At 42.4% G+C, this 14139-nt stretch overlaps 1 protein-coding gene across 1 annotated transcript; it reads left to right on the top strand.

Moving 5' to 3' along the window:
- The first annotated feature begins 1473 nt into the window (after positions 1-1473).
- bdh2 (3-hydroxybutyrate dehydrogenase, type 2) lies at positions 1474-13216 on the top strand. Its single transcript, XM_083634928.1, has 9 exons — positions 1474-1554; positions 3917-3995; positions 4341-4437; positions 8360-8468; positions 8832-8892; positions 9704-9817; positions 11424-11482; positions 11699-11791; positions 11997-13216. The coding sequence occupies exons 1-9, from the start codon at positions 1483-1485 to the stop codon at positions 12048-12050; spliced, it is 738 nt and encodes a 245-aa protein (XP_083491054.1). The 5' UTR covers positions 1474-1482; the 3' UTR covers positions 12051-13216.
- Positions 13217-14139: the final 923 nt, after the last annotated feature.

The raw sequence follows: 14139 nt of genomic DNA, 5'->3' as shown, positions 1-14139 counted from the left end.
TTTTATACCTAGACGTGAGAGCGGTTTGATGGGAAATGCGTTGTTGACGTTCGCCGGGCGCTAATGCTCAGTATGAGCGAGAAGCGCCCGGCCAGCGGGATAAGTAGTGAGCTCCAAAACACACAGCAAAACTAACAGTCCCTGTGGCTATATAGGCCTAATGATACTTGTTAGATTGGAGATTGGAAAAAAGACCAAGTACTAGTAGTTTCATGCTATTACATTTGATAAATAAAATTCATTTTTCTTAGGGCCACTTGGAGGTGAGGTGTACAGTAGCGATGACATTGCAACTCTAATAAAGTTATCACACGCGTGCAGGGCAGGCCTATACCTAGAATAGCAGCTCATCCTATGATGCATTATGTTTTGAGCCAAATGATTCACACGATCAGGTAGCCTACTTGCACTAATATAACCTGTGTTATAGGCTGCACATAATATTGATGGAGATTGAAGGTTCAAGTTCATCTTTATTGTCATCTCAGCTGTAAAAATCGACATACATCCAAGACTGTACACATTGACACTGAATGTTGTTTCTCCAGGCTCAGGTGCAGCAGCAGAAATGTAGTAAGTGCAAAAGCAATGATAAAGACACACTCTCAGATAAATGAACACGGTAATAAATACCCAAGCCTAAAATAAATAAATAAATAAATAAAAATCTCAGAGTACATAGTACATAGCCTCCGTTTTACAATATTGCATTATGCATGGACGCAAAAATGCAATGTTGTAAAACTATTTCACAAATTATAGAGCGGAATAACCCCAGCACTTACACAGTACGATATATACCTTCTCATCTTAATAGAGATTGTGATATGATTAGTAGCCTACTAATCACACAGCATTTCCCAGTGATCCCTTAGCTGTCAAAGTTCTGTGATGTCTTGTTAGATTTTCTCTTAGTGAAGTTTGGGTTTTTGTACTTACTTAGCACTCTTTTCTTTGTCCGTTGGCTGCACACACTTCACAACCCAACGATTCTGTTTAATAAACAGCGGTTGTGCACCAGAAAAGACCTGACATCCGGTTTTCAGAACAGAAATGAAAAGCAATGTAAAAAGTTGAATGAGCTGGGCATAACTTCACAGAATCACTACTGTTTTTTATTTGATTAGATTTTTTTATCAATCGGTGATAGAGAGCAGCAACACAGACATTTATTTACATGAACAATTTGCAGATTATTATTTGAAATAACATACGGTATGGTTTGCAAAAAGGCTAACATTGACACTGTACTGCAGAGTTGCATCTGAAATAATCGTTATCCCATTATAATTATTATTTAACATTTGTAAATATCTCATACATGTTGCACACTTAACCTAGATTAGTTGGGGGTTAGCCCCGAGAAAGGAATTGTGTAGCCTATAATCAAAGTGTAACCAGTCTTTGTGTTATTATTGTTGGTGTTATTGTTAAATGATTCTTTTTTTTTTGTCTTGTTTGCTCACAGTTGAAAGGTGCACCATGGGTCGCCTGGATGGGAAAGTGATTGTGTTGTCAGCAGGCGCGCAGGGGATTGGACGAGCTGCAGCAATAGTAATATGGCTTTAATAAGTACTTCACACTGTTATATTTCTTACCAACTCCCAGAAGAAATGCTTCATTTAGTGGCCTGTGGTGTGTACACACTGTTGATTTTGCATATACACTTGCATATTTAAAGTCCCAGTTTATCCCACGTTAACATGCAATATGATAAGAACAAGCTGAAAACGGCGTGAGAATTTGAAGGTTGACATTTCAGGCGGTGCAGAATCCTCTGCTGATATTCTTGCGAGAGGAGATAGAGAAAACACTTAAGTGGCTTTTAAACATGAAGTCTGGATCATGTCTGGCTAGCGGCTAGCAGGATATTTTCCGGTTTTACCTTTTTAAACATGAGGGGTCTTTGTTTAGAAACAGCTGGAAAAGGTCAGTATTCTCTCTGCCAGTGGGCGGGGGGAGGGGGTGCGGGAGCATGCACGTTATTCCCTACAATGCAAATAGTTGTCGTGTGAGTCGTCGAAAACAGCTTTAGCGAATCTTTAACCAAATTCTATTCAAAAACATGCCGTTTTAACTTGAGGGTCCATTCCGACCATTCCGACCGCGAGGGGTGGCAGTATGCCAAAAATGAGCGCTTGTTACATAAAGCCGCCCAGTCAAAATAGTGGTCGGACCGTCGTCAAGCACTGTGGGTGATTTATTTTACAAGTGGCATTCAAGTCATATCTGACTAGTTTTCAATGTATTTCTCCCCACAAAAGTTAGGCTAGGCCTATGTCTCACTCTTTCTGACATGGATCAGCAGCGCAGCAGTAAGCTCTCTCCTCTCCTCGGTGTGATGCACGGACCTGCCTGCCTGCATAGCCGAAGCGCGTTGGGATCCCTAGCTCTACCAAACAATTCAAAGCCGTTTGCAGCACTTGAGGAAACCGTGAGTTTGCTCGTTTAATTCGTTGATATAAGCGATTGCCCGAACGATTCATTAATTAATAAACTAGTGAACGTGAAGTGCCACCACCCGCCCACTCAGACATGATCGGGATTATGAGCTGCCAGTGTTCAATAGCAACCGCTTTTCCTATTATGCGGATGTTACACCGGGGACCGAGATGAATATGATACGGACTCGCGGGAGTGCGCGTAGGCCGGCTAATTGTTGTTTAACATGCCAACCGGCTAGGAGCGGGTTATGATACGGATTCCACTGCATGTTAAGAAGTGGCTTTACAGATCTTACGAAACACTCTTGTCAAGATTGGGTCATCATCGGTTTCATTTCCTTGAAATACTGTAAGTGTGTGAGAGCGCCTGTGTTGTTTTAGAAGAGTGTACGCTGTGTGTAGGGTGGGGGAATTGAACGCGTATATCTGTTCCTGCCCTCAGATCTCAATAGGCTCAGAGCCATTTCGCAGGAGAGTCTATACTGAGTAGTTTCCATTTACACTTGGAAAGGGAGCTCTGTTGAAATGGTCTATTCTGTGCTTAATGACGCTGTCACTCTATCAGCGGTCCCCTGACTGAAAGAGGCGATACAGACTTAGATGAGAGTGGAGAGGGATATGGGTGAGAAATTGACAATCTATGTCTATGGGCTATGTATGTAACATGCTTTGTAAAGGGATCTGATGTTAACATTGTGACCTTGGTTATTGCTTTGTAAGGATGTTAACATTGTGACCTTGGTTATTGCCTGGAGCCGAGCTTTGTAAAGGGATTTGATGTTAACATTGTGACCTTGGTTATTTCCTGGAGTGGAGTGGAGTGAATCAACTTTCAGACCGATATTTCTAGTTTGATATGAGGTAACCCTCCTCACCAGTCTGCCAGTAATTCTCAGTAGGCTCTGGTGGTTTCTATACCAAGACGACTGCAATCTGGGAACCCAGAGTCTATTTTGATTTGAAAAATCGATTCTGGGACAGCCCTACCTTTTTCCCCAGCTTCCTGTGCAAAGCGCCTCTCGTGCCACCGTCACTTCCTTTTCCTCGTCCGTTTCTAATAACGTTAACGCAAAAACACTCTGCATAGAAGACGTCAACTCGTCCCACAACAACGGCGGAAAATGACTGGAGGTGTAGTTGCTGTGACTAGTAGTATCGCCAAAGTCGCGGCGCAAATTGCTATTCAGACTGTAAACAGTGGAGCACGGACACGGAAAAGGAAGTGACGGTCGGTGGGTAGACTAGACTGGGGACTCTGTCTGGGGACTCTGGGTTCCCAGATTGAGACGACTGTAACGAGATAGCCTCAATGTATTTTAGAGCGTAAAGTTAATTTGTTTGAATCACATTATCATTCATTGTTGTTTTTCTTTTTTGTTCTGTGAGTGAATATTAGGGTATTTCTGACCGTTGTGTGTAGACTTTGTGTGGAACCATTCATATTATTATTGTTGTAATTTTTTCAACCACAGGCTTTTGCTAAAGAGGGAGCTCAAGTCACCGCAACAGATATCAATGGAGAGAAGCTGAAGGAGCTGGACAGCATTCCAGGTACACTTCATGTCTATTGGTCTGCAGCTGCCATCTGCTGGACGAGCACAGTGATGCAGCCAGGATGGACCGTTGATTTTTCTCCTTTTTCTCAGGTTCCTTTACAGCCAAGCCATTCCTTAATAGCTTTTAACATCATATTTAATGAAAAAATATGATTGCATTTCCTAATTTCATTATCATGATCAATATTGAAATTGTAGATTCGAGTTTTCAAATGGATTTTCCTGGCGTGTGCGCGCGTGCGTTCAGGAAATAGTTAGTAAAATGTTCATTTCTGCTGTATTATTTTTATTTTTATTTTATTTGCTTGTTAATTTTTTTATTTTATTTTTCCATTTACAGGGATCAAGACCAAGGTGGTGGATGTGACTAAGAAGGACCAAGTGGAAGCTCTGGCTAAGGAACATGACCATGTAGATGTGCTGTTCAATGTTGCTGGGTACGTCCCCCCCCCCCCCCCCGCCCCATTTTCTGTATTGTGAGATAGTGATTTCCCAGAAGAACAATGTGTGGACCAACTACACACAGAAAACTAGAGGGCACTCAGTAGAGTGATACCTCCAACAACTTGTGGCACTTCTTCCTTGGCCCATGACCAACCTTTCTACAAAGTTTTGTGGTGTTACGAATCCGTTTGTGACTCACCACGCCCATTGCCACACCCCCTTTTGACCAGTGGGCGTGGAAAGTTAATCAGTTCTCTATCTTGGCCCATGACCTACTTTTCTACAACGTTTCCTGCAAATCCGTTCATATCTTTTTGAGCTGTCCTGCGGACAAACGGACGGGCAGACAAACGGGTGAAAGGTAGAGTATGAATTGGAACTGAAAATGGTCCTTTGGAGTGATGCCGAACGATTTCTGGTTCCACAGAGAACCAGGAATATCCCAAATTTTAAATATCACAACAATTAAAAGGTTTGTAAATCCTTAATTATTGGATGGTGAGTGATGGGGTAAATGTGGAAAATAAACCCCTAAACCCCTACATACTGCAGTATATATAATATAACCCCTACATACTGTACTGCAGTATACAGAATATAACCCCCTACATACTGCAGTATACAGAATATAACCCCCTACATACTGCAGTATACAGAATATAACCCCCTACATACTGCAGTATACAGAATATAACCCCCTACATACTGCAGTATACAGAATATAACCCCCTACATACAGCAGTATACAGAATATAACCCCCTACATACTGCAGTATACAGAATATAACGCCCTACATACTGCAGTATACAGAATATAACCCCCTACATACTGCAGTATACAGAATATAACCCCCTACATACAGCAGTATACAGAATATAACCCCCTACATACTGCAGTATACAGAATATAACCCCCTACATACTGCAGTATACAGAATATAACCCCTTACATACTGCAGTATACAGAATATAACCCCCTACATACTGCAGTATACAGAATATAACCCCCTGCTTCAGTATACAGCATATAACCCCCTACATACTGCAGTATACAGAATATAACCCCCTACATACTGCAGTATACAGAATATAACCCCCTACATACTGCAGTATACAGAATATAACCCCCTGCTTCAGTATACAGAATATAACCCCTTACATACTGCAGTATACAGAATATAACCCCCTACATACTGCAGTATACAGAATATAACCCCCTGCTTCAGTATACAGAATATAACCCCCTACATACTGCAGTATACAGAATATAACCCCCTACATACTGCAGTATACAGAATATAACCCCCTACATACAGCAGTATACAGAATATAACACCCTGCTGCAGTATACAGAATATAACCCCCTACATACTGCAGTATACAGAATATAACCCCCTGCTTCAGTATACAGAATATAACCCCCTACATACTGCAGTATACAGAATATAACCCCCTACATACAGAATATAACCCCCTACATACTGCAGTATACAGAATATAACCCCCTACATACAGAATATAACCCCCTACATACTGCAGTATACAGAATATAACACCCTGCTGCAGTATACAGAATATAACCCCCTACATACTGCAGTATACAGAATATAACCCCCTGCTGCAGTATACAGAATATAACCCCTTACATACTGCAGTATACAGAATATAACCCCCTACATACTGCAGTATACAGAATATAACCCCCTACATACTGCAGTATACAGAATATAACCCCCTACATACTGCAGTATACAGAATATAACCCCCTGCTGCAGTATACAGAATATAACCCCCTACATACTGCAGTATACAGAATATAACCCCCTACATACTGCAGTATACAGAATATAACCCCCTACAAACTGCAGTATACAGAATATAACCCCCTACATACAGCAGTATACAGAATATAACCCCCTACATACTGCAGTATACAGAATATAACCCCCTACATACTGCAGTATACAGAATATAACCCCCTACAAACTGCAGTATACAGAATATAACCCCCTACATACTGCAGTATACAGAATATAACCCCCTACATACAGCAGTATACAGAATATAACCCCCTACATACTGCAGTATACAGAATATAACCCCCTACATACAGCAGTATACAGAATATAACCCCCTACATACTGCAGTATACAGAATATAACCCCCTACATACTGCAGTATACATAATATAACCCCCTACATACTGCAGTATACAGAATATAACCCCCTACATACTGCAGTATACAGAATATAACCCCCTACATACTGCAGTATACAGAATATAACCCCCTACATACTGCAGTATACAGAATATAACCCCCTACATACAGCAGTATACAGAATATAACCCCCTACATACAGCAGTATACAGAATATAACCCCCTACATACAGCAGTATACAGAATATAACCCCCTACATACAGCAGTATACAGAATATAACCCCCTACATACTGCAGTATACAGAATATAACCCCCTACATACTGCAGTATACAGAATATAACCCCCTACATACTGCAGTATACAGAATATAACCCCCTACATACAGCAGTATACAGAATATAACCCCCTACATACAGCAGTATACAGAATATAACCCCCTACATACAGCAGTATACAGAATATAACCCCCTACATACTGCAGTATACAGAATATAACCCCCTACATACAGCAGTATACAGAATATAACCCCCTACATACAGCAGTATACAGAATATAACCCCCTACATACAGCAGTATACAGAATATAACCCCCTACATACTGCAGTATACAGAATATAACCCCCTACATACAGCAGTATACAGAATATAACCCCCTACATACAGCAGTATACAGAATATAACCCCCTACATACAGCAGTATACAGAATATAACCCCCTACATACAGCAGTATACAGAATATAACCCCCTACATACTGCAGTATACAGAATATAACCCCCTACATACAGCAGTATACAGAATATAACCCCCTACATACAGCAGTATACAGAATATAACCCCCTACATACTGCAGTATACAGAATATTGTGAAATTGCAAATGAGGCTTTCCAAGGGCAGATGAACAAAAACAAAACGATGACCTCCTAAAGCTAAAGCATGCATATAAGCAGCCTCCTATTCATACAGCCAACAACACACAGTGTCTCGTCTCCATATTAAGGTCATGTCTGCCCATCCCCCGCTTAACGCCGTTTTCCAAAATCTCTACACCTCAAGACTTAACCTCCACTTGACCTTTTGCCACCAATCACCTTAACACAGGTCTCTATACTGATGCCCTCAACATGTCGGGGGGGGGGGGGGGGGGGTCACAACTTATTTAATTTGAACAGCATTGATTTTTTTTAGGTCATTCATTTACTGTATAGAGATCTGATGAGTTATTTTATGTTTGGATGGTGATGTACAGGTGAGGCAATTTGCCCTTAAGGACAATCCTAGGGCTGGCCGATATGACTCCAAATCAATATCACGATTATTTCAAACTTTTACCCCGATTACGATTAATGTACTGTACTCCACTGTTGGCTCGGTGTTTTGGCTCGTGTCATCCTCCATGCCGACGACAGCTTGGCTTTGAGTGAACACCTGAACGCAGACTAACGTTAGTTGGACGGAGCAGAGGCACATGACTGAACATGACATATTTTCAAGGGGACCGTTTATGAAGGCACGCATTCAGGAAAGTATTAACCACATTGACATTAATTCATTGAATCGATCGACATGAGCAAGATTAAGTCGCTTAGAGGTTTCGATACATTTTCGGTGCATTGCCCAGCCCCAGTCGATCCCCAAGCTCAAATAATTAGATACAATATTATCTTATTGGCGGTTGCAATGTTGTTTCGCCCACTTTCCAAGTTTGTTTCATCTACTGAATGCCATCCATCACTGTGCGTGCGCTCTCAGGTTTGTGCACCACGGCTCCATCTTGGACTGTGAAGAGGCGGACTGGGACTTCACCATGAACGTGAACGTCCGCAGCATGTACCTCATGAGCAAGGCTTTCCTGCCCAAGGTGACCTTTGCCCTCTTTACCATATGTTTACTTTGTTGATCCTGTCGTTAAGAGAAGGAAATAGGTGCCGTGACATATGCTTTTATTTTGCTCCGTTCCCTTGCCCCCTGGGATTAGCTGTATTACTCTGAGCCTGTGACATGATGGGCGCTAACTGCCCTGCCACTAATCCAGCTTTAGCTACAAACTGACCAAACTGTCTCAAAGAGGAACTTTAGCTGTGATTGTAGCAGATTATGTCAATTCTTTGTTGTAGTAAAAATCTAAATTAAGATTGTTATATCATCTTCATCTTCAGTTTCCCATCTGAAAAGTGTCTCTACCCCCCCCCCCCCCCGCCCCACCCCGCCCCCCCATTTCTAGATGTTGGAAAGGAAATCAGGCAACATTATTAACATGGCGTCTGTTGCATCAAGTATAAAAGGTAAATGATCTCTCCATCAACGTGAAGATAAGAGTACTACTGTAGATATGTGTATAATAAATGGTGTGTACTAGAGCTGCAACAATTAATCGATTATTCGATCGACAGAAAACTTATCTGCAACTATTTTTCATGATCGATGAATCGTTTAGACTCATTTTTCAGAAAGCAATTAAGTAAAATTATCTCGTTCCATTTTCTGGTTTCTTTAGTCTTCTATGACAGTAAACTGATGATCTCTGGGTTGTGGACTGTTGCTCAGGACAAAAGAAGACATTTGAGGATGTCATCTTAGGCTGCCTGCTACAGTATATTGTTATCCGTTGTCCCATTTTATTAAAAAAAATGGTGTACCTCCGGAGACTAACATTTCTCTTTTTTAGTGATAGCATATTTATTTCTCTTTCATTTCAAGTCAGTCTGCTTAATCAATATTCGTTCAGTTGATCAGTTTATATTATGAAGATGTAGGCAATACTGTTCAGCTATTACAGTACAATATTACATACAACTGCATACAAACATAAATTATAACACCGTAGCATCAATATGTACAAGCCTAGTCACACACAGCTGTGTAGATGATAATGATAATAATAATAATAAAGCATTAGATGTCTTATCCGATTATTCAATTAATTGATGGACTAATCAGTATAATACTCGATTACTAAAATAATGAGATAGCTGCCTAGTGTGTACTATCAAGGTGCAAAGTAGTAGAAGTAGCTATGGCAATGTGCATTGTAATCCTCTTATCTCAGATAATGTACGTGCGTGTGTGTGGACATAATGTGCTTGCCTGCCACAGGTGTTGTGAACCGGTGTGTCTACAGTACCTCCAAGGCTGCAGTTATTGGCCTCACCAAGTCTATAGCTGCTGATTTCATTGAGCAAGGCATTCGCTGTAACTGCGTTTGTCCCGGTAAGTTATCTGTGCTTGGAAACACCCCGCACCTAAAACAGTGACTGTCCCCTTGTAATCCTCCTCAGATACTGCTCAAAGTCACAGAGTAGCAATTTAATACATTACCGGTACATAATACTCAGATACTGCTCAAAATCACAGAGTAGCAATTTAATACATTACATAATAGATACTGCTCAAAGTCACAGAGTAGCAATTTAATACATTACATAATAGGCATCTTTGAGGGCAAACAACGCAATCTTTAGCAAAATGACGAGGGCAAATCCTGCTTGAGGATATTGGGCCCTATCTTCCCAAAAGCGCTAATTTAGCGTTTGCGCTCGTTCAACGCCATGCGCAATGCAAATTGGGGGCGGACACAAGCGCATGCCAAAGCAGGCGTTTCGGCGCTAAAATGTGGGATAGATGGCATTACCCTATCGTCAGCAGTGCGCATTTACTTTGCGCTAAGAGCTTTGAAAAGGACCTCTTACGTGCAAATACCTCGCTGCGCTGGGAGCGCAGCCGTAATCTCCGTGCAGCGCAGCGCAGTGGAAAGTGGAATTCCTTTTGTATATGTCATTACGCACAACCCTTGCCACGCCAAAAGACATCAAATTATGCTGCTAAAATTGGGTGTTAGCAATTCAGTGAGCAATAATTCAGTGAGGCAATCAACTATAACTCACTGAGAAACTTTTATCACATCGCAAAGAGGGAAATGAATTGAGAAAACTTGTTGGACAATGGACATAGGCTATTTACCTTCATAATCCGGAGGGTCGTTGGCACCACAGACGATCTGTCAATAAGCTCTCTCTGTCCTCGCACGAGTGAGTACACTATTACGCATGGAGAGAATTACAGCATATTGCATGCCTCGCGCAAACAGCCATTGCGAGACGGGAATCTGATTGGTTTTGATTGACGTAATGCCCAGCCTTGCCTGGCCACGCCTGTGAATAATTCTGGTAGTTAAGACCGCCCAAATCCCATTTGCGCAGGCATTTTGGGGCACAGATAATTTTGGCACGGCTCTAAATTACGTCTGCGACTCGTGCCGTGAACGTTCCCGCATCCCGGCCAAGAATTGCATCCCCAACATATTTCAGCGCTGTTTTAACTTCTAACTAAAATCAGGGAGGTCACGTCTACCAGACAATTATATCACTTTTAAACAGTTACATTTCTGTATAAATCATTACAATATGCTCTCGTGAGGTGGGGATGCTGCCGGCACTGGGGTGCAAAACTCGGCATAACACCTGGCGGACGGCGCAAGGCGGACTGCTATCTTCCCTGCCTTAAGGCACGCACAAACAGGTGCGCAAGCGCTATTGGGGGATAGCGCCTGTCGGAAAGATAGGGCCCATTGTGTTTTACATAAGATGTACCGGCCTTGATTATTCTCTTAACAGTCAGTCTCAACAACAACCACTTTTCACTCATCAGGTTTACATTTCATGAACAAGTTACGGTTGTGCAGCAGACCTGAATGAAAACCTGGTCTATACCTTTTTGGGTAATCAAAATCTATTCAGTCAAAGGTACTCCCTCCTAGCCTTCCGGACAAACTGCCAGGGATGCTGTCTTACTGTGTGTGTACTGTATGTTTCCTCAGGGACTGTTGATACTCCATCACTGAGGGGGAGGATCGAGGCCCAGCCCGACCCAGAACAGGTACTGTAAGCTCTGGCACTGGCTTGTTTCTTTGTTTGTTTGTTTGTTTGTTTGTTTGTTTGACCTATCCTTACTTTGCCTGAGCTGAGCTACCATACTTTGTAATGATCAAGTCTTTTAACAGTTTCATATGTCTTGGTTTTTACACAAAAAGATAACCTCATCCTGGGTATTGAGAGAGTGATCGTTTCATCTATAACTAACTCTTCTCTACAGGCGTATAAAGACTTCATGGCGAGGCAGAAAACCGGCAGAATGTGCACAGCGGAGGAGGTGGCTCACCTGTGTGTCTACCTGGCTTCAGATGAGGTAAGTGCTGCAGAGATGGCGGAGCAATGTCTTGCATGTGTTTGTAGGCTATGGTATGTTGACATTAGATTTAGGGCTCAGGCAGACCCAGTGTGAACTTTTCCTATTGTGAAATTGCATGCAAATCAAAGGTGTTCTTGAGTGGGCACAAATAGTGAAAGAGTTGTGCCAGAGGGATCTGATATGTTTCTCGACTCCTCCATAGTCGGCCTATGTGACTGGGACCGAGCACATCATCGATGGAGGCTGGAGGCTCTGAGGATCCTGTGGTCAGCTTATCCTGACACCAAAGGGCAGCAAAATGCTCTTTATTCATATCAATCCACACATACAAAATATTGAACAAAATCATTTTGAAGTGATCCTTTTTTGATTTTGTATATAGACATTATTCGATTGATGTCACTCACGTACGGGCACGCCCACCGCCGCCATATTGTTGACATAGCGCTGCAGCTTTAAGTGACAACCTATGTGAGAGCAGCGTTTATAGGAAGCTAGCCGCCGTTAGCGTTACCTGTATCGTTCCTGTTGTGTTGTGATGGTGACCTGCGTTAGGCATGGCTGTAGTAATGACAGCAATAAAGTCCCCGTGGTTTGTTTCTATCTCTACCGTCCACAGACGTGAAGGGAGCGAGACGGAGGATACAGCAGCACAGGAGAGGGGTGTGGATAGTTGGGAGAGAGACAGGTGAAACTTTCTGACAGCTCCTCACAGCAAAGTCTGTTCACCTCGTTTTTTCTTTTGTTTATTATTACAGGCATTAACGGCAGCATACAAACAACAACTCTGGGGTTTGTATTGCTGTCATCACTATCGCTATTTTGTAATGGAACAGAAACGACAATAAGGCCGTTACTATAGTTGTCAGCTGCAGGACGGTACTGTATGTCAACAATATGGCGCTGTCCGGGGTTAGCGAATAAGGTCTATAATGTTCACCTACTGTATTGTATATAGGCTATACAACAGACGTGGGCATTATGCGCCCCGGGGGCCAGACCCGACCCTCATGCTGGTTCTGCCTGGCCCGGGAGGTCCAAGACAAACCACACCATTTTACTTATGAAGATGAAACCACCTATGACCTAAATTGGTTGTTTGGAGTGATTTTCAATATAATGAATGCTAGAGAATAAGTGCACAGTATGTTTTCTATGATTTAATCTTGTGATAAAAAAAAATGTGGCCCCCGGCAACAATCTGGGTTTATCATGTGGGCCCCCAAGAAAAATAATTGTCCACCTCTGCTATACAAGAATACATTTTGTGGGTGGCATTTTCAATTGTTTCCCTCAAACTTCAATGGATTCTGTAAAATGTGTCAGTATCGCAATAACTAGTCTAATTGTGCGCTGTTTTTCAAAGCAATGTGTGTAAATGGCAATGGAGTGATTCGTACAACATTTCTGTTGTAACCTCGATTAAAACGTTTACAATACATACTCTGAAGTGATGGATGTGCCATTTCCACAACCCCATCTCCCACCACACAAACATCCGTACACACACACACACACACACACACACACACACACACACACACACACACACACACACACACACACACACACACACACACACACACACACACACACACACACACACACACAGAGCTTGGACGTCACTAATCCCCTTCCTCCAGGACCCGCCAGCCACGCTGCCAGAGAGTGCGTGAGTGAGGACAGTGTTTGCGGGATGAGGTGAGTGACTTTTCCCTATAACTTGTAGGAATCTAAGGTGAAATGCGGCTCAGGCGCACTCTCCTCTTCTTTCATAAGGGAGCGACATTATTGACAGCTGTTGCGAGACAAGCTACAGTAGAGCGGGCTGTGCCTCTCTTGTCCCATGAGCGAGTCCTCCTCATGGTGTAAACAAACCGCTTTACCGATACAAATGCCACGTTTTACGATTATACACACATTTCGGAGTACAGAGTCAAATGGTCTGTTTGGCGACTTAAAACGAAGATTACAACGTAGCGTTGTATTGGGATTAGACGGTCGCATTTGAACTGTACCGCTAACTATAGCGTTACTTCTCTTTTGCTGGCTTCATGCGTAAATGCAATGGATTAACAACTGGTTGCGGATGAAAGGAGAATCATGTATTTCCTGTACGGGTAGGGAAGATCAGGCAGTTGCGACTTGACAGTCTGTCAGTGTCCGATAATGGACCTTATGAGGCGTGGATTTGCATCTGCTACATTCTGCCATGTGTATCTTTTGCCAAGCTCGTTTCATTAGTCTCTGCTGCTATACGTTACACTGCCTAGTCTCGCTGGCCATGCACACTGCCTTAAACGTGTAATTGAACCAACCGGCTAACGGGCAACCGACGATGTGGT

This window comes from Poromitra crassiceps (genome assembly GCF_964638095.1).
Source record: "Poromitra crassiceps genome assembly, chromosome: 4".
NCBI classification, from domain to species: domain Eukaryota; kingdom Metazoa; phylum Chordata; class Actinopteri; order Beryciformes; family Melamphaidae; genus Poromitra; species Poromitra crassiceps.
The sequence above is the reverse complement of the archived record's forward strand: the minus strand, read 5'-3'. Positions and strand labels throughout refer to the sequence as shown.